Here is a 20,553-nt window from a genome sequence, read left to right as displayed (position 1 = left end):
TTCAGTAAAACTATAGAAAGTACCCTTTATTTTATGTGATATTTTATTTCATGTGATTTATGAGATTGATCATCAGCACAAGTTTCCCTAAGGCTGCACTCAAAACATTTTTCAATCTTTTCTCTCCATGTTTTCAAGTATTTCTTAGAGTAACACCTTACCAGCTACAGTACTAGTAGTGCTCAGCTTTCACATGGGAACTTAAACAGAAGCTAATATATGCTGCACTTGAGCATGTTATTAAAATACAGAAAAGAGCTACCTCTCAAGCTTCAGTATATATTTGGTTTATTTTTGTTTCAAGTTTCTTTGGCATATGCCTAAAATAGGTTATTGGAGTGGGAGGTTTGGTCAGACTTCAAGAATAAAGGAAGCTATTTGCGCCATGATTCCTTTCAAAGCCTCTACTACTAAACCGAATGTCGTGGTTTAAGACACTGAAATAAACGTCCATTAGAAGGAGGAATACCTTCTGGTATTATTGACGCGAGCTCTGTACAGAAGACATCCAGCGTTTTCAGAATCTTAGTTAAAAAATACAGATAGTTCCTTGTATCTACGGGAGCTATGAGACAGGCACGCAGAGCTCGAGGAATTAGGTGCCCACTTTCCTCCGGAGGTGCAGCCGTGCCACTAGCTCTCCTGCGGCTTGGAGGCGGCAGCGGGGCCCCAGTGCAGCCCAGCGGGAGAGAGGGAAGCGGCGAACGCGGAGCCGGGGACCCTCCCGCCACCCCGGCGGGGAGCTTACTTCCCGTCATCCACACGCCATCTAGCGACGGGAAAAAGGTGGGAGGCTTTGCACGGGAGCGGAAAGAAAAGGAGGAGGAAAAGGCTCCCATAGCCGTCCAAGCTCTCGCCTTTCCCATAGCTGGTAAGAGCCTTTGGATATTGCAGCGAGAACTCCGGAGTGGCTCGGGGCGGGTTATGAAGAGCATCGCCGCACTTCACTCCCAGGCATTTCACCTCCCCCTCGCGCCCCCCCCTCCCCTTCTTTCAGAACAGCGTTCCCCTTCCCTTGAAGGGAGCCAGCGCTCCCGAGGAATCCCCCGGATACCTCACCTAAGCCGTCTCCGCCACCCGATCCCTACCCGAAGCACTGCTAACTCCAAAGGGTCTGTGCGGCTCTGCCGGCGGAGGGGCTGGACCGCACGATCCCATCCCCGCAGACACACGCACACACAGACACCCACAGCACACACAGACCCGTACTCCCACGTCCCTCCTCCCCCCGAGGCACTCCCCGCCTGCCCTGCCGCCGCCGGCGTAGCCGCCCGCAGCCCCTTTGTTCCGTCGGCGAAGCGATGCCTTCCTCTCTCGCCCCACGCCCCCCCGCGCCCCGCTCCCCGCTCCGCCGCAGCCCGTTGCCGCCCGCCCCTACGCCCCAAGCCCGCGGGCGGCAGAGCGGCAGGGTGGCATTGCACGCCCGCCGCGGGGGATGCAGCGGGAAGCCCCCCCCACGCCCCTAGCCGCACCAGGGCCTCGCCGCCGCCGCCCGCAGCCCGCGGCAGCCCCGCGGCAGGGGCAGGGGCAGCGGCCGCAGCCGCAGCCGCTCCGCAGGATCCGCGCCCCGAGAGGACGTGCTCCGCCGAGTTGCCAGGCGCGATTACGTTGTTTTTTTCCCCCCACCCACCCCTTGAACTTGTTGCTTGGCGCTCGGTGGTGGCGGAGGGGGGTGGGGGTGGGGGAAAGCCTTATTATTGATGTCCCTTTGGATGCGATCAAGCTTTCTCAGGAGCAACTACTTCCCCGCCGTTCCCGGCGGGGCGCGGAGATCTAGCGGCAGAGCCCGTATTTCCAAGTCTCTATGCAACTGAGCGCTTTCACCAGACTTTCACAGGTAGGTGCTACAGGCTGGGCACGTTTGGACGGATGCGAGAGCAGAGCCGCGGGGAACAGGCGAGAGGAAGCAGGCGAAAGGGGTGCGTTTGTGTGATCCACCGCCGAGCCGCTACGGAACTCCGCGCCCCTGCCCTGCGCCCTCTTATGCGGCCCCCCGCCCGCCCCGGCCTCCGCTGCCGCCGGGAGCACCTGCCACGCTCCTGCTTCACCATCAGTCTCCCCTGGCTTCGCCCTCCGCCGCCCGCTCGATCATGCCCGAGGACACCCCATTTATCCCACCTTCTGCGGGCGCCCCCAAATCCCTGCTCGTACCCCCGCCACAGGCACCGCGGCTCTGCCCGGCCCCGATCTCCCCGCTCAGGATGTCTCTGACCGTGCCCCGACGCCCCGTCCCGGGGAGACTCCCCTCCGAGCACTTTCTCTGGGGCGCCTCCCCCCTTCCTCGCCCCTTCCCAGCGCCTGTCTGCCCTTCAACGTATTTCCTACACGGAAAACTTGCCTTAAAGTTTAATGCTGCCGCCCGGAGCTCCTCCCCCTGCCCTGCCGGCTCTCCCGTCCCTGCGCCGGGTCTGGAGGAGTCCGCGGGAGGTAATCAAGGTTAGGGAGAGGATTCGTCCCGTCGCTGCTCCAGGGCTGCGGCTGGGGAGGGGCGCGGCCCTCCCGGTCCATCCCCTCCGCCCCGACACGGCCCCACTGCATCCCTCCCGGGCACGGCTCTCCTGGCTGCCGCGGCCCGGCTCCGGCGGCAGGCGGGGAGCGGAGCGGAGCGGAGCCGAGCACAAGAGGGGCGGGGGCACCAGCTGCATCGCGCGTGGAAGAAAACCTCCTTCCAGGTGGCTGCACCGCTGCACCAGAGCTACTAGCCGGCTTCTGGGGTTCGTGGTTTGTGGAACATTGCTTCCACTCAAGGGCCTCGAGTGGACCTTGTATGCAAAGGATCTGGCTGCTACAGCAGCTGCTTTGAATACCTTGATTTCCAAGTGCCCTGATTTATTGTCCTGTCGAGCCCTGGAAAGGATAATCTGGGATGAAAAAAGGCGAGAAACAAAAAGGAAGCAAAGAGATTTTTTTTGTTAATATGGAAATAAGCAACAGTGTTAAATTCTATTCCCTCAAATATGCATGAGCATTTGTATTTTTCTTTTCCCTCTCTATTTTAGTGGCTGCACCAGAACTGTCTCTAGATTGACTCACTTAGCTGTAGACCATGGCAGCAGGAGTAGCAGCTTGGTTGCCCTTTGCCAGGGCGGCAGCCATAGGATGGATGCCAGTGGCCACAGGTCCCATGCCAGCTGCTCCTCGGCAGGAGAGGAAGCGAAGCCAGGACTCTCTGATTGTGCTGAATGTGAGTGGCATCCAGTTCCAGACATGGCTGGATACCTTAGAGCGCTATCCTGACACACTGTTGGGCAGTTCGGAGCGGGACTTCTTCTATCACCCTGAGACACAGCAGTACTTTTTTGATCGGGACCCTGACATTTTCCGCTACATTCTCAACTTTTACCGTACTGGGAAACTTCATTATCCCCGCCAGGAGTGCATCTCAGCTTACGATGAGGAGCTGGCCTTCTTTGGCATCATTCCTGAAATTATTGGCGACTGCTGTTATGAGGAGTATAAGGATCGCCGGCGTGAGAATGCCGAGCGCCTGCAGGATGATGCTGACCAGGATAATGCAGCTGAGAGCTCCCTGCCCTCAATGACAGCTCGGCAGAGGATGTGGCGGGCTTTTGAAAACCCACACACCAGTACACTGGCTCTGGTCTTCTACTATGTCACTGGCTTCTTCATTGCTGTCTCTGTTATTGCCAACGTGGTGGAGACAGTGCCTTGTGGAGTAAGCCCAGGTCGCATCAAAGAGTTGCCCTGTGGAGAGCGCTATGCTGTGGCTTTCTTCTGTCTGGATACTGCCTGTGTCATGATCTTCACAGTTGAGTATCTCCTACGCCTGCTGGCAGCCCCTAGTCGCTACAAATTTGTGCGTAGTGTGATGAGTATCATTGATGTGGTCGCCATCATGCCGTATTACATTGGCCTGGTGATGACAGATAACGAGGATGTCAGTGGAGCTTTTGTGACACTGAGAGTCTTTCGTGTCTTCAGGATCTTTAAATTTTCACGCCACTCACAGGGGCTGCGCATTCTGGGCTACACGCTCAAAAGTTGTGCCTCGGAGTTAGGCTTTCTCCTCTTTTCACTCACTATGGCCATCATCATCTTTGCCACAGTCATGTACTATGCAGAGAAAGGTTCATCAGCCAGCAAGTTCACCAGCATCCCTGCAGCCTTCTGGTACACCATTGTCACCATGACAACACTTGGGTAAGTGCAGCTGGTGTTTGGTTACAGCCAACATTTCAACAAGTGTATTGTCACTAATGGAAAATACTCAATTTTTAAAAAAAAGCATTGCGAGAAAAAAAAGTGAGGGTAAGTTTTTGTTACAGAACCTCATGAACACGACTCATCACTTCTTTCTAAATGTTTTACATGTACAAGTGAGTTAAAAGTGTTGCTGAAGTTAAAATGAACCAAACCCGAAAACTGCAGGTAGGCTGAAAAAGAAATCAACAAACCAAACAAAAATCTTGAAATTGCTTGTGTTCTTTCAAATTTCCCCTAACATTTTGTTTGGTTTTGGACAGTGAAAATGGAGTATTTTATGAATATCTGTGACTTATCAGTGGATGTTTACTACTGTGTTTGCTGACAGGACTTGTTGCAGTGTTGCTGAAGTAGTGATAATTATAAGGAGAAGTCAAGTGCGATCTTTGATCATGCATAGAAGTATGTGAATCTGCCATTTTCTTTAAAGTGATGTATTGATGTAGACTTAGATACAAAATCACTAAGTTATTTGGTTTTATGAAAATAAAACAGATATAACAACCTTAATGTTTGCAAAAATTATTCCTGATGTTATTTAAGACACTGGATAAATTTCCTTTGATATTCATAGACATGGAACTTGCAGATGACAAGTGTCAAGCTGCATTGACTGGTGACAGACTGGAAAATTATCTGAGGAAGTGTGACACATGACAGATGAAGCATATGTCTTAAAACATAATTTCAATAACAATATAAATTATTCCAGAGAATTTGGAGTTAAAAATGCCATTGTTGACATTAGATTCCAATGCAGTTTAGTGCAAAGTTGGGAGATGATATTAATTTATAAAGTCTTTCATACCAGCGTCATATTGTACCAGCTGATTCTATGCACCAAGCTGTAAAGTTCATTTGTCTTTAATTATAACAGGGACTTAGAAAGTTGGCAGGTTGGAGGAGACAATTTGTTCCCCTATTCTTACTTTTGAGCTGTAGAGTATCATTTATGAAACTGAAAATTTGTCAATTCCTTGGAATCTGTCCAGTTATTTAATAATTAAAAATATTAAAATGCAAACTTTTCACTTTAATGAATCAAAGCAGATAATATTATTTGTCAAACATTTTTCCAGATCTTGTTGAGATTTATGAAACATGTATAACTTCTAAATTTAACAGAATGAAAAGTGCATTATGAAACTATTATGAAAAAGTTTACTTATGTGCAATTGTAATTTAGTTGGGAAATGCACACACAAAATATTGAAAAAGATAAAAGGACTGCCTTATGCCACCATTTTTTATACAGGGCTTTTATCTTCAGAGTGATGTAACAGATGAAGATAAATATAGTGCACTGTAAATATTTCATATTACTTGTAAGGGCAAGTTATGCTAAAAAGGAATGACAAGAGCTTTGAGGATTTTAATCTGCTTTCCTGTTATTTTAGGGGTTTTGTTTTTCTCTGCTAGTGGCAAAAGAAAGGGACAAGTTAACACAAGGAGCATGTTATATATGCTAACTAGTTCTACAGACCTGTATATTCTGATTGTGATGCTTTTTGCCATATATATTTTAATTAGAATTGTGATGATTTCAACAAGTTAGGTCTTCAGAATTTAGCAGTATTTAGAATGTATAATCTTATTATGAAAGAGTGGGGTCAGGTCTATGTGTTTCTATAGTGAAAAGTAGTGTTTGAGGGACTTGTCACAGTTCTGGGCAGTTTGGGCTGCACTTGTCCATGGTACTGAACATCATTCTTTTTTTCAGGTTTATGACCAGTTTACAGTTGGTTATGATGGGGATATGGTATCTGTTTGGAATTAGTATGATTTGCTTGTATTGGGTTTTGAGGAATTATTCTGAGTAAAGTCTTCAAAGTACTGATGAGATTAAAAGACTCTTCGAAAAGAGCCTAAGAACCTATTTTCAGGTACGCAACCATACAATATACAGGTCAGGAGGAGAAGAAAAAGGGTTGAAAAGAATACATGCATGCTTGACTCTTTTTTCAAGGTGTTTTGCACAGATAAAAAATGAGCAAGTTGGGCAGAGAGCCAAAGTCTCACATTCAGAAGTTCAGATATAGTTAGAAGTTCATGTACAACAGACATCACAAATTTCCTGGAAATCTTTAATGAATGCCTTAGGTAGATGAGGTCTCTTTAATAATATCATGATAACTACATACAGATTACGTTAAAATGTTATATGTGAATAATTTAAATAGAATTAATTAAATCTTTGAACTCTTTTCACTTGATGGAATAATTACAAAAAAGAGTGGAAAATTATATAAAAAAGAAACAAGGGTCAGTGAAAGCTGAATGTAATTAGTACTGCTGCCTTTGCTCTGTGCTAAAGCTTCTCATCCATTTACTAATACAGAACCCCCTTTCATTATTAATTTTAGTTTTAGCTGAATAAGGGCTATATAAATGGACTCTGTATGAGCAAATTTTTTACTTTTAGCAACAAAGCTAGATGAAGTCTGTATGTTTTAAATGACAGTAGCACACAGCAGGTTATGTGAAATATTATAAAATACATGCATGCTAATACTGAATAATAGATTAACATAAAGTTGAAGTTTTGAGTCTTGGTGTCATTCTTGCATTTTGCTAGATAGCAAGGGTATTGAGTAAGCGACCTTTGTGATTTGGGGAGTTATTATCTTGGAAGCAGAGCTATATTTCTCAGTTCTGCATGATTGCTGGGCAATTAAAGTGTCTTTAAAAAACATAGATTACATTTTCCTCTGCAGAGTGCCAGTGACTTCAAATATTACTACACTTTAGCCTCCAAGGAGATCCCAGCTATTAATTGTTCTTGACTGCTCAGCTCAAGTAGTACATAGTTGTACATAAAGATGTTATATGAAAGAAATGAAAGGAGGAAAATAAGAGAGGAGAGAGTGAGAAAAAGATAAAGGCTGAAAGAGAGAGAGAAGAGAGTGAAAGATAACTCTAGAATAATCACATGCACTCTACCCAAAATGGAGCTAATATAAAATTTTAAATTAGTGTTTTATCAGCATTAATTATAGCAAAACCAAAAGTAAAGTAGGGACAAGAAAGGACAAGAAAATAAAATGAAAAGCAGTTTGTGGAGATTGAAGATAACATTGAAAAGCATAGAAGTTAGGGGCATAAAGATCAAGAAACAGAGCAGCATAAAACCTGGCAGAGAAAAAAGTTCAGGTCTATTAAATTGGGACTGGCAGACTTACATGAGGCTTTTGTGAACACCTACACCGATAATGACACAGTTATGTCACTTTCTGCTGTCACCTTATAACACCTTCTGCCCTGTCAGTAGCTACCAGATAAGCTGGAATAGCTGGTAAGGTTTTGATGGTGAAAGGGTAATGTTTGTTCCCAAATAAGTCAGAACTAGAGTGTAGTTTTTGTTTTATAAGGATACTGTACTTTAAATAAGGAACACAGTGCTCTTCTGTGACTAGTTCTAAAGCAATCTCACTGCCATATTAAACTTTATATTTATAGGCATTACATTGGCTATCTTTGTCAAGTCATACAGTACTTTCGTAGATGAGAATAATACTTTATGAAGCGAAGCTTAAACACAAGACTATTCATTTATTTCCTCTGATTGTATAAACTGGAGGTGTGTCTTCCAGAAAAGATAAAGCAACTGTTCATTTTAATTACTTGTTAAATCACCCATAATGTATGAGGAATACTGTCTAAAATATGTCAGATTCCTTGAAGACTTTACAATCAAGCAGGTGACTGAATGTGACAACAGAAAGCCACAAACAGTGAACAGAGGAAAAGGATGATGGATTTAATTTTCCTGCACATTCTATTTTTTTCCCTTCTTCACTCCTTTTCCATTCTTACTGCATCCCTATAGGTATATTCCATCCAGTAGTTTTCTTCACTTTTCCTTCAAATCACCACTTTCTATAGTCTTCCTCCTGTTTGGGGATTTGTTTGCTGGCTTGGCATCTTTCCTTCCTTGTTCAAGACAAGTTTAACCTTCATATTAAGACTCTCTGGCTTTGTTTTTCTGCTTCTTTATTCCAGATTCGTTATTCATCCTTCACCAGTAGATCAAATCTTTCATTCATCATTATTGTCATTCATTTGACCTGAACTTTCCTCATAACAGGGTTTTTTTCCTGACCTTTATTTGATAGATTTTTTCCCTTATGAGCATCACAAAATTTCCACAGCATCGCCTTTTTTCCAGAATGCCACACATATTATCTTGTTGGGGTTTTTTTTCTGACCACTGCAAGTGTCTTTAGTTTCTTATGGTTTCTTCATGCTTGTTTGAGAACATCCATCTCTTCAGAAATTGTATTAATAAAAATCAGTTCAATAAAACTTGACAAGAGGGCATAAAATTAGAAATCTTTGTGAATAATTTCATTGAAAGTTTGGAAATATATCTGATGAATATTATAAAGATGAGCAAAGCTGCAATGTTATTTCTGTATCTCATACCTACATATTGGCTCATTCATTCATTTTGTCTTTGATATTTTTACCCTTGTTTCAAATAGCATTTTCTTTTGGTTTTTGGGTTGTGGTTTTTTTTTTTTTTTTTTGTACTCTTGTATACAACCTGGTTAATTTTGTATTTTACAAATGTGTTTGATGTCTCAATCTATGTTCTCTTCAAGAGCAGAGACATTTAGCCTGTATAGTTAAAATACTAAGTAACAGAGGAGGGACAAATTGTAGTGTAATCACCTTCAAAGCACATACATAGATATTCAAGAAAAGCTCCAGGGAGAATTCAAAATACTGTAAAGTAAGGGTCATCTTGACGGCAGTAGAGAAAATTTATTTATTCTTTGATAAAAAGATTACTGAAACTGTATTGGCCTGTTGTTGGCTTGACAGAGGAGCTGTTATATTCTTACTTAGTTGCACGGGGTACCAGCTTTCCTGTTGAAAAAATTCTGAAGATCTCTTGGAGGAACCAGGAGTTAGCTTACTTCACACATTTTCTTGAGTAGGAATTTCCTTACTTCATTTATGAAGGGCATGAAAGTAATGCTTCACAAAAAGATCTTTCTGCTCAGAATCTAATTTATTTGCTCCTTTGGTGGAAACAGATGGAATTTTGTTTCCTTATTGTTACTGTGAGTCAAGAATAAGAGCAGTGAGACTGGTGTGGGCCACAATGTATCAAAGAAATTTGCTGACTTAGTATAGCAGAACAGATTGACTCAGAGAGTAAGTATAACTAGTACCTGATCTAGTAATTATGGCCTATCATTCAACTAATCCTCAGTGAATATTGTGATTTTAGTAAAATCCGTAAGTGATTGAACGTAAGAAGTTCAAACTATCAAGTTTTTGATAAAGTAATGGCAATTTGTGCTTGACTCACTTCATTCTGCCTCTAAGAAGAAAAATTTGCAATATAAAAGCTATATTAAAGTATAAATACAGTATTAGAAATAGAGCTACTGTAAAAAAAATTGGAAATGTATACAAAAAGTCTGGAAATCTATTAAAAAAAAATCTGGAAATGAAGCATCTGAACTACAGAAATAAAATTAGTATTCAAAATAAGTTGAGAACATCTTGCAACATCAGGGTGGCAATTAACTTTTCAGACATTTGAAAGAAAGTCTAGTGAACTGCTCCGATTACTGTTTTTTTGCCATTATAGTCCACTGTCACCAGTTCATAATTTACATAATGGTAAACTGATGAGACGAGTATCTGGTTCAGCATCGATTAAGTGGATAGATTGTTCAAAAAAGGGGATATAAATTAGAAATCCAGAAACAAAGTTTAGATTCAGCCCTGTCAGATTTCGTCAGTTACCTGACAATAGAGCTGAGAGAGTGATGGAAAAGATTCTTGTATTTCTGTACCTTTTATTTATTGGGTAATAGATGGGAGCGCAGATATTTGTGCAAGACATTTTTTTTTTTTTCTGAATTGTTTATGCACTGGTGGAAAAATTTCTGGGTTCATAGACAGTGCTTTGAAATGATAGCTCTATGCCACATTTCCCAGAACAGTAATGGTTACCATGCTTAGACTTTGACCTCTGTCACAATTAGTAACCTAATTTTTCTGCCATTATTTTTTAAGTATTTTTCACTGAAGCATACAATTTTGATCTTCCTGGGCCTCCAGTAATATTTTATATTATCCCTGTAAAGTAAAAAAGTTGTGAAGTTTCTTTTGACAAAAAAAACCCCAACAAACCAATAAGACCCCATTTCCACCAAAGCACAAAAGAAATTTGTATTATTTCCACAGCGCAAACTTAAATAAATATGAATTGAGGGGAAATAAAAATTAGAGCTTTTGACTAGAGCACCTGATAAGCAACAAGTGTAAGTGTTCTTTAGAAAAATACTGAATACTAATATTTACTCAGGCATCTGGTGTAAAAAGGCTCAGATTTAAACATGAGCACACGTGAAGATCATGTGATGAATACGTCAGTCCTAGACTATTTCGACTTTATTTAAAAAGAAGGAAAAAAGGCATAAATCCAACAAGATTCTGCTCTACCATAGCACAAGTGAGACTGCAGTCTTTTATCTCACCAGAATATACACACCTCATGCACTATTACAAGGCATTTCTTAATGTACCCAGTCACTGGTACAGTTTTTACTACCTTAGTTTAGATTCCAGTAGTTAAGTGCATTTATGAAAGCTAACAAAACATTAAAAGACTGCTATCTGTGTAGATATTAAAGATACAAAGATACTATTCATGTAAGCAGTTACATTCTTTGTACAGTTAAAAAAAAATTTCCTTTCTTGTATTCCAATGTCTGTTATTGCCTTCCACCATCCTGAAGGTGAAAGACATTGGAGTCATTGTGTAAATGTACTTAATTAGGGCTTGATTCTTCACTGTTACAGAAAATGGAAGATTGCCTAAAAAAAACCTACAAAATGTTATTAATAAGAGCAAAGTAAATTTTTTTGTATTTGAAGTATTTAGGAGCAGTATTTTGCCTTCTATCCCTGTTTTTTCAGTGCCAGTGTAGTCAAGTATTACAGACATGGAGATCTCCCAAGTTTATTAGTTTATAGGAGCTAAACACTGCAAGAAAGATTTTTAAGGGCATTAAGGTATCTGGAGATGGAGATAGGCACCCAGCTTGATTTTCAAAAGAGGCTTAGGTGCTTAGAAACACAAGTGTTAAGTGCGCAAGAATGACTGTGAGGGTAAGTACAGTACTTCAGTGGGACTCTGGCTGTGTCCTATCCCTATCAGAATCAGATGGGTATTACAAGAGTTCAGGTCTTGTTAAAACACAGTATGCCTTATATCCACATAGCACTGTAGAAGGAGGTAGAGTATTGTGTATATGTTATTCTTAGGAAGAGAATTAAAAAATTCAAGAAGAAAAAAAGGTAATATGACCGATAGAGTAATGTAAAATATCCAGGGGAAAAAATACGGTTTGAGCCTAGTTTTCTGTCTGCATTTTTCAAACAACAGTTCAGTATAAACATCTATGTAACAATGTGTGTTACGACATGTAGATATTGTTAATTAAAATGTTCTTAGAAACTGGGTGCAAAAGTACAGAACACTGTCAGGTAGGAGATTCCATTTTTGTAAAGAAACATCCAGCCTGAGGGTTTATTGGCTTCCGTTTCATATTTAGTTTATATACAGTAAATTTGATAGCATATTTGGTAAGAAAAGGTAAATCATAATTGTGAATTTTGACAGCTACAAATTCATCCCCTTCTCTGGTATGCTGTCAATTATTTTCATTTTGTCTCTATTTTAATTTTCTGTGCATATTGTTTGTGGAATTAAGTGGGAGGTGTGAGAAGTATTTTGCCTGCATTTTTTTTCAATAATATAAGCTTTGTAAACATAGTCTATAGTATCTGATTTTTACCTTAATCCATGTTCCTAAGTGAAACATCTTTAACAGTTGTGTCCACGATTTTTCCTGATTCATTGTGTAAAAAGTTATTTTCTTGAGGTATCATGTACCACAGCTCTTTCTCTTTGGGACTGTGATTTGTGAGATGACTCTTAACCAGATGGTTGCTGGCTCAGCTTTGTAATAACTAGCACGTGCTCTAAAACTTCATATAAAAAATTAAGCATACCTCTCAATATTAAGAACACTTGTTTATATTTCTTAAAAGTATTATGTAATATTAAATAATACAAACATTAAAACAAACCCATTATAAAGTCTGTGTCTGCATAAATAAATTTGTCTGTTCGATTATTGAGGAGTCCGTTTCCTTAGACCATATAAACTTCAAGGAATATATTTAATTAGTCTGAGCACTTTGGTAAATTAAAATAAACATATTCCACTACAGTTTTAAATGACTTTGGATAAAAAAAAGAACTGTGAAACTCCATAGAGGTACTTATAAATATCTGATCTTATGATAATACATTAACATGTTTTGATTAAGTATTCTTTGGGGAAAAAAAAAAGAAAATACTAATTTGAGGCCAAACCCCGACTTTATTCAAGTGTGTATCCAGTGACATGGAGCTTTTTTTGCATTGTACTGGCAGGCTCTCAAAATATTTTGGCTGATACGTAAGGAAGAGTCTTTCAAGTTATCACTTTCAAGCTTGGCCATCCAAGGCATTCCTTGTAAATGGCAGAGAGTCAGAGTGTGAGATTGTGAAGGATGTAATTTAACATTGTGTAATAGCTCACAGTGTGAAAGTGTCTGCTGCATCCTAACTCCTTGCTTTGTTCAGTAAGCTGAACCAAAAGAGCTCCTCTATATGAAGGCATATGTAATGTGAGTAGGATCCTTAACTTTTCATTATTGTTACTGTTCATCTCCCCCTTTTTTTTATAACCCAAAGGAGGATTTTTATTACTGTGTTAGTGGCCTCAATTTCAGTTTCTGCAACTTTCATCTCTCCCACTTGCAGCTGCTTAACAGTTCCCTGAGCATCCTTATCAGCTATAGGCAGCAACTACTGCACTGTGCAGGGTTGCTTAGGAACAAAATTGATGCTCTTTGACACGGTGGATTACAGCTGCAAGACTCTGGTCCCCAAACTCCTCTGCTTCCCGCAGAGGAATGAAAAGCAGAGGTTGAAGGTGCTTTCTAAACTTGGCTGTGAAGTGGGTATATACTTTTTTGTTTAGAATATCTAATCACTTTATTGTTGGCCTTTCTATTGAGAGTACAGCAGTACCAAAAAAAAAATATCTTTAATGACTCTTTTAACAGCAACTGTGTAATTTAAATACCATGGTATCTTGTACCACTTACATAATTTAGAAATTTTTAGCTTTTCTAAGCTTTTTTGGTTGGTTTGGGTTATCGATGTTATTTTTCACATCAGTTGATCAAATCCATCTTGAGATACGGGTATCAAGGATTAGACACAGAACTAGACAGAATATATTCACCTGTTGTCATACACCTAATAAGAGCTAGGTAAGTTATCAGTGCAACTATTTCTTGTGTTTATTTGATATGTATTTATACAAAAAAAACCCCAACCTTAGAATATTTGCATGGTAAACTTTACAGGGATTGAGAAAAAAAGTGTAATGTGTGCTACATATGCTACATATGCTATCCTTGGACCATGTGCTGGTTTCTGGCACCTGTCTCCCTTCACCCATGTCAGTCAGATCATTGCAGAAATGCTACCTGCTGAAGACTGAAATGAATTTTCATTTAACCTACAGTTTATTTCTTTCCAAGACCCCAAATTTTGAAATTTAATGCATTAAATCATTCATGGGGAAGCATGGTTCAGCCTCCTGCTGTACCGGCAATGCTGTGACAGCCTCTCTCCTCCTGTGGGGACAGGCACAGCTGCAGACCACGGGTGATGCTAACTTCTTGTGTGTGGCACACACAACCAGTGACTTTAAAATAAACACCTTTGTGCATTAAAGCAGACATATAAGATAAAAACCTAGCTGTGGGAGAGGGAGATAGGAGCCAGTTTTGTTTCAAGTCTCTTGGAGACAGAAAAGAGTGCCTGGTGTGCACTGCACAAACCCTTTGGATGCAGCTGCCTTCTGAGCAGTGACTGCCCTTTTCATACCTTGAGTACACCACAGTATCTGTCAGGCAGTGATCCACAGAGTGGATTTACTGTGGGTTTGGATATGCAGTAAGAAAGAGGTTGTGGGTTTTTCAACACTTTCCTGGAAGGTATGTGAGCTTTTCCTGTTTTACTATGTAGCCACCACATACAGTGTGGAGTGTTTGCTACATCTTTGCAGACAGATTAAATAAGTACAGAGAAAAGTTCTAGATGATGTGGAATACTGGATAGGAAAATAGTTTGAACAGTGGATTTGGATCCACATAAGTGGATTTGAAAGATACTCGTATCAAAAGGCTGAAAACATGTTGGCTCATTTCTTTAATGTCAGTGGTGTATCTTCTGCCTTTGTGTTCTGATACCTCCAGCTCACTAGCTATACCTGTAAGTTCCTTTGTTTTCAAAGCAAACAAATCCAGATATAACATAAAGGTTTCCTTAAATAAGCTTTTTATGTCGTTTATGTACAGTTCTTTTCCCAGTGCCTATGTTTGTGTGGAAGGATATAGCAGTAGAATTTATAGATAGTATCTTCAGCATGTGGATTTTTAAAGGAAACAATCAGGTCATACAACTCTTTTAAAAGAGACGTGCTACATCATTTTTTATAAGGACGCAATCAGGACATGCTGTACAATAGAATTATTCTGAAAGAATCTGGAAGCGAAATTCAGACCTATTTCTCTGCCAAATGCTTACCATCTCTCAGAGGTATTTATAAGCCTTAACTTACTCCTCCAAAAGTTAATCCTTCTGAACTAGTCATCCTTGTCTTACTTAGGCAATAATGAAGAGAAGCAGGCATCTGGAGGTGCTCATTTCTCTGTGCTGAGTATAAATTAAATTTATTATGATTAGCAGAGATTTTAATATTTAAACACCAAGTGAAATGGATGAGATAAATCCCAACCTCTGTGCCTAGCTGGTTTGGTCTAGTCTACTTGTTCCCAGTTACTCTGAAAGGCCCAGAACATACTTCTTTCAAAGTTCATAGTAAAGTACATGATAGGGATTTAATGAGAAGTCCCACTTTATCAAAAAGGCAATGTGCCTGTCACATTTAAATTCAAAATATTCTCATTTTGTGTAACTCTCAAGGCCACTTCAGTGCTTTTGCCATTTTTTTTTTTGCCTTTTCCAAGCAACACACACACACAAATTAAAAAATAATGAGGTTTTTGCCTCTAGAAAACTGAAAGAAACCCTTAAGTATCTGCTAATTTTCTCCAGGAAAGAAGTCATTCTTCAAATAGCAATGCTTTTGAATGAAACTATGAGGAGCTTGAAAACCTTAAGGTCAGAGGTTTGTAAACTATTCTTGTTCTACTGAATGGGAAACCTAAAGATCTATTCTCATGCTGGTCTTATTAACTGTTTTCACCACTGTCCATTTTCAAAGTGTCCCAATAGAGATGTGTTTAGAAAATTCCCCCATGCTGTTATTCTGGCACCTTCCAGGAGGTGTCAGAGCTCTGGACTGCAGTTAGGCATTACCAATGCATAGCTCTGAAGCAGACTAAAAATCTTAGACTGAAATAAATTTAATCGGGGAATCTCTCCTCATTTCAGTATTCATTTTTAAGTTTAATTAAATGCAAAAATTACCAGTTTATTTAAAGCTGTCTTCAGACTGGAGCATTGCAGAAGCTTGAGAACCATGAGTGAGGTTTAGGGTCAAAACTGCTTCCGAGTTTCTGTCTTTTTAATTTACCTTCTGAACTTTGTTTGCTTCTCTGCAAATGATAGCAATCTCTGGTGAAGAAATTCTGTAATTTGTTATGAAATCCTGTTATCAGCAGTGATTTGGTTTAATCTGTGTCGCTTTAATTCTTTTTAGCTTGTCTTCATGTTCTGCCTTTTTAAGCAACAAATCTCAAACTTGCCTGCCAGTAGGACTTTCACACCTACTTCACACCAGTGTGAAATAGCAACAATTCTTTCACTATGTTTCCCTTTAGTGTAGGATTTTAAGATATTATGTTCTTCTGTGCATTAAATGGCATAGTAAACTTTTCTCATTTTTGTGTGTAATTAATAAACTGCAGAAGAAATAATATTTCCTCTTTTCATCCCCTCAACTGGTTAGCTTTATCATAAACTTCCAAGAAAGTTCTAAAGCAAACGTGCAATCCTGCAACACTACAGAAAGTTTCCTGTCCTTTAAGATGGTTATATACAGTGTTTATTTCATAATTTGGGGAAATTAATTTTGATTTAATTATTGTTAAAAAAAAACCAGTACTACTTCAATTTGCTGTTTATGTAAATGCTCTTTACAAGCTTGAAAAGTGATGGTATTAATGGGATAGAATGTAGTCTCTTTCTTAAGTTTCTTGCTTAATTTTAAGTTGTCCTTGGAATGAGTCCTTGTATGAAGACAAGTTTATTTACATACTTCTGAGATTTGAAGTGATATTTTTAATATGCTAACCACTTTTCCACTGTCTTCTGAAACAAATTGGTAACAGAAACCCATGCAACTTCTCTGCAGAGAAATTATTTACCTAACTGGTTTGCTCAGGGAGTGTTAAAAATCTGAATCACGAGTCCTTCAAGAGAGCAACTTCACAGTGACTGGTGCTCTGTGCTGGGGTGGGGTCGTGGGATGTGATATGAGAGAGGGATGGTGTAGGATTCTTTCTGGATCTCAACAAGAAAAGCCCAACAACAAATGATTTAATAAAATAGCTGTTTTAATAAGTTAAAAGACTAATATAGATATTTTTAGGAAACAATGCTGTGAGTTTCATCTTATGATGAAAGACCACATTCCAGCCATTATTGTTACTTTTTTTTTTTTGACTGAAAAAACAATTAGAAAAATTAGTGGCAAAATATCCACCAATGTATATCAAATTCAAAAGATACAACATCTGCCTTGGAGCTCCTTAAGACCAGATTGCTGAAAGCTGAGAAGGTGTAATGGGAGAAGTAAAAGATGTCTTTGCTTATGTTCTACTGGTGTCATCTGCTTCTGGCCAGTGATCAGGCATTGGGCTAAATGGCTTCTTTATCTCACACTCTCATATTCGCAGTTAATGGAAATGACTTAACTGTGGGTTGGATCAGGCTTAGATTAGGGAAATAAATTGGTTTATAGTTTTTTCTAAATTCTTTTAAACAACTTTGGGCAATGGGTGAAAAATTGCTGTTCTTAAGTACCAAAGGTTCAGAGGATCCAAGAATATCATAGAGCTTAAAAACTGTGTAAATAGGAAAACAGTTTCTTTAGACTCACGGTTATTTCTTACATCTCTATTTTGTTCAGCTATTTATATAATCAAAGGTCATATTCTAGAAGGCAATGAGAACTTATGTCAGATTCAAAACACTTAAACTTCAGAAGCATTTCAATGGAAGATGAATAAATGCTACAGCACCTGGGAGTGCTGAATGCCTTGCAGGATTTAGTGCTATTCACTTGATCCAAAGCCCATGGAAATCAATTAGAGACTTGGATTTGACCTGAGAGGACTTTGCATCAAGCTTGTGTATGAACAGCTCTAGCAAGATATTGACCAGGACAACAATTACTTATTTGAATTATCTCAGACTGTAGGATTTAAACCAAACTCTATGGCAGTGAAGCAGGGATTCCTGTTATCAGTACCTTATATGAAGATAGGGTAAAAAAAGCAAGAGGTAGAGGTTAATTATATATATTGAAGCATAGTTTCACCATCAGAAAAAAAGTAAGACAATAGATTCAGATTTCTGATGTAACAGGTTTAGTCTGTCAGCAGTTTATCAAGAGGAAACTCTTTATGGGAATCAAGAAATAGAGCCTCTCATTTGTTAACATGGAGAGTTGTTTCATACATGGGATCCCTCCCCAGATATTTCACAGAAATTGGCCATAATCAACACTGGAGTAGGGAATTTGCTCAGAGGTTTTTAGGGGACTAAAAGGAGAATAATTTGGCATATTTTTTTTTTCTTAGCTTACCAAAGTCTTGTTAACTCACAGAAACTTTCAGGCAACCTTGAAAAGATATCACACATTAATAGCATCAGTGAAAATGACAGCCAGAGCCTGATGTAACTAATTTTGGACTGTTACAAAAAGTGCTATTTAGAACCATAAAGGTTTTATCTGTTGGTTGATCTGTTTACTGAAATAGTCAGTGAAAAATGTGCCATATATTACATCTCATTATCCTGCTGGTATGAAGGATTTTTAAACTGGTAGTTCTGCCTATACTGTAGGATTGTCCTGCTTAACTATATTTGGATAAGCTCATGTATAAAATGGGAATATAAGGAAGAAATACTCAGTTCCCTAACAAGAATCTGTCAGACAATCAGTTAGAATGAATGCCTGGCTAAGACCCATACTCAATAACACAATGATTATTATAGGCACTTCTGTGCTTGCTTGTCTTTCAGCCTTAGAAACTATCACTGCCAGTGAGAAGGCTCACACTTCCCTAGGTCCCTTCCATACATGATGACCATTAGCTAAACAATTTTTTAAATGAAAAACAGTTTGGTTTGGGGGTTTTTGTTTTGATTTTGGTTTTGGGGTTGGTGGGGTTTTTTGTTGTTGTTTTTTGGTTATTTTTTTTCTCTTTTCTTGTGTAAGACACAGTTGTCAATACTCTGAAAATCCTGGAAGAAGGACAGAAAAATAGCTTTTATTCTTGGGTTTTATTCCATTTGAGAACATGTTGCAACTTTGTTGACATGGATGCACTGCATGAATGACTATGCATATTCACAACTTGTTTGAAGGGAAATGGCTTATTAAACAGTAATCCTATAGCATATGTAGATGAGTTTTGTGGATAAGCACGTATCTTTATCCTCGTTGTCTCAGATTGGTTATTGACTAAAAAAGTTTCTGATGGTGTTTACTCTTCCAGGAATTTTACCAGTCATCTTATGTCTGATTTCCTTTTCTGACTGAGAAATTTCTTTTTCCTTATCTCATATATAAATAATGCTGATTTTTTTCTGTTCCTCTTGAATCACATGCTTGAAGAAAAAGAGAACAGAATTAAGGAGTATCTAAATATAAGCTTAGGTGGGCTGCTCAAAAATATGTGTCTACTTTCAGGTGAGCTAAATCACTCTCTAGACACATTAACTGTAATGACTGCAATAGGAGCTTCAGCACTAACTCACATGAAAATATCTACATTCACACATCAGAAGTGTCTTCACTTTCTACGTGAATCCCACTGTAGGACAACAAAATGAGCTGACCGTGATGTCACAGACGTGAATCCTTTTTTTTTTTTTTTCTATTTATCTTCAGATTTGAGTTCCTGTGTAATGATCACTGCAATGATCTAATGCAGTTTAACTGCCCATTATTCGATTTTCAAGCTTCTTTCCCCAAGATGCTTTTTCCTAATTGCACTGTCCACTCAGTGATAGCATTTTTCTCAGGAGAAGGCACACAGAATATATTGAACAGGTCACCTCTGAAAAAATCTGTGTACCTGTATTCTTTTGACACATTATCATAGAATCATAGAATAGTTAGGGTTGGAAAGGCACTCAAGATCATCAAGTTCCGACCCCCCTGCCATGGGCAGGGACACCTCACTCTAAACCATATCACCCAAGGCCTCGTCCAACCTGGCCTTGAACACTGCCAGGGATGGAGCATTCACAACCTCCCTGGGCAACCTATTCCAGTGCCTCACCACCCTAACAGGAAATAATTTCCTCCTTATATGCAATCTAAACTTCCCCTAAGTTTTAACCCATTACTCCTTGTCCTATCACTACAGTCCCTAAGGAAGAGTCCATCCCCAGCATCCCTATAGGCCCCCTTCAGATACTGAAAGGCTGCTATGAGGTCTTCACGCAGCCTTCTCTTCTCCAGGCTCAACAGCCCCAACTTTCTCAGTCTCTCTTCATACGGGAGGTGCTCCAGTCCCGTGATCATTTTCGTGGCCCTCCTCTGGACTTGTTCCAACAGATCCATGCCCTTTTTATGTTGAGGACACCAGAACTTCACACAATACTCCAAGTGAGGTCTCACGAGAGCAGAATAAAGGGGCAGGATCACCTCCTTCAACCTGCTGGTCACACTCCTTTTGATGCAGCCCAAGATAGTCTCTGTACATGTCTTTAAAGAGTTCTGGGTAAATAATTTTATGCTAAGTGAATAGAAATAGGGAAACCATAGAAAATTCACAGCATTTAAATGTTCTGTCCTTGATAGTGCATTGAATAAACAGTAGAAAATACAGATGAAATTTTATTCTAAGATATAAAATCCTGCTGGATGAAAAAAAGATGTAGTGGAAAATTGTGCAACTGTTCTACAAAGTAGTGAAATGAAATGAGAAAACTTACAGGGAATAAACCTAAAAAAATATACATCAGGAACACTATGTCTT

At 39.7% G+C, this 20,553-nt stretch overlaps 1 protein-coding gene across 2 annotated transcripts in view; it reads left to right on the top strand.

Annotated features, from left to right (window-relative positions):
* Positions 1-772: 772 nt before the first annotated feature.
* KCND2 (potassium voltage-gated channel subfamily D member 2) overlaps positions 773-20,553 on the top strand; it is a 287,463-nt gene continuing 267,682 nt past the window's right edge. The window contains exons 1-2 of one of the 2 annotated variants that reach the window (XM_061373013.1): positions 773-871; positions 3,000-4,161. In XM_061373013.1, the coding sequence (XP_061228997.1) occupies positions 3,047-4,161 (1,115 nt within the window). In that variant the 5' untranslated portion in view covers positions 773-871; positions 3,000-3,046. Of the gene's footprint in view, positions 872-1,408; positions 1,838-2,999; positions 4,162-20,553 lie in introns of those variants that run through there. The other variant, XM_061373012.1, reaches the window with a different exon arrangement.

Source organism: Neopsephotus bourkii, unplaced genomic scaffold (assembly GCF_033783945.1).
Source record: "Neopsephotus bourkii isolate Nb327-2 ecotype Australia unplaced genomic scaffold, CSIRO-AGI_Nbou_v1 NB_1624, whole genome shotgun sequence".
In the NCBI taxonomy this organism is placed as follows: domain Eukaryota; kingdom Metazoa; phylum Chordata; class Aves; order Psittaciformes; family Psittacidae; genus Neopsephotus; species Neopsephotus bourkii.
This window is presented reverse-complemented; position numbering and strand designations above follow the sequence as displayed.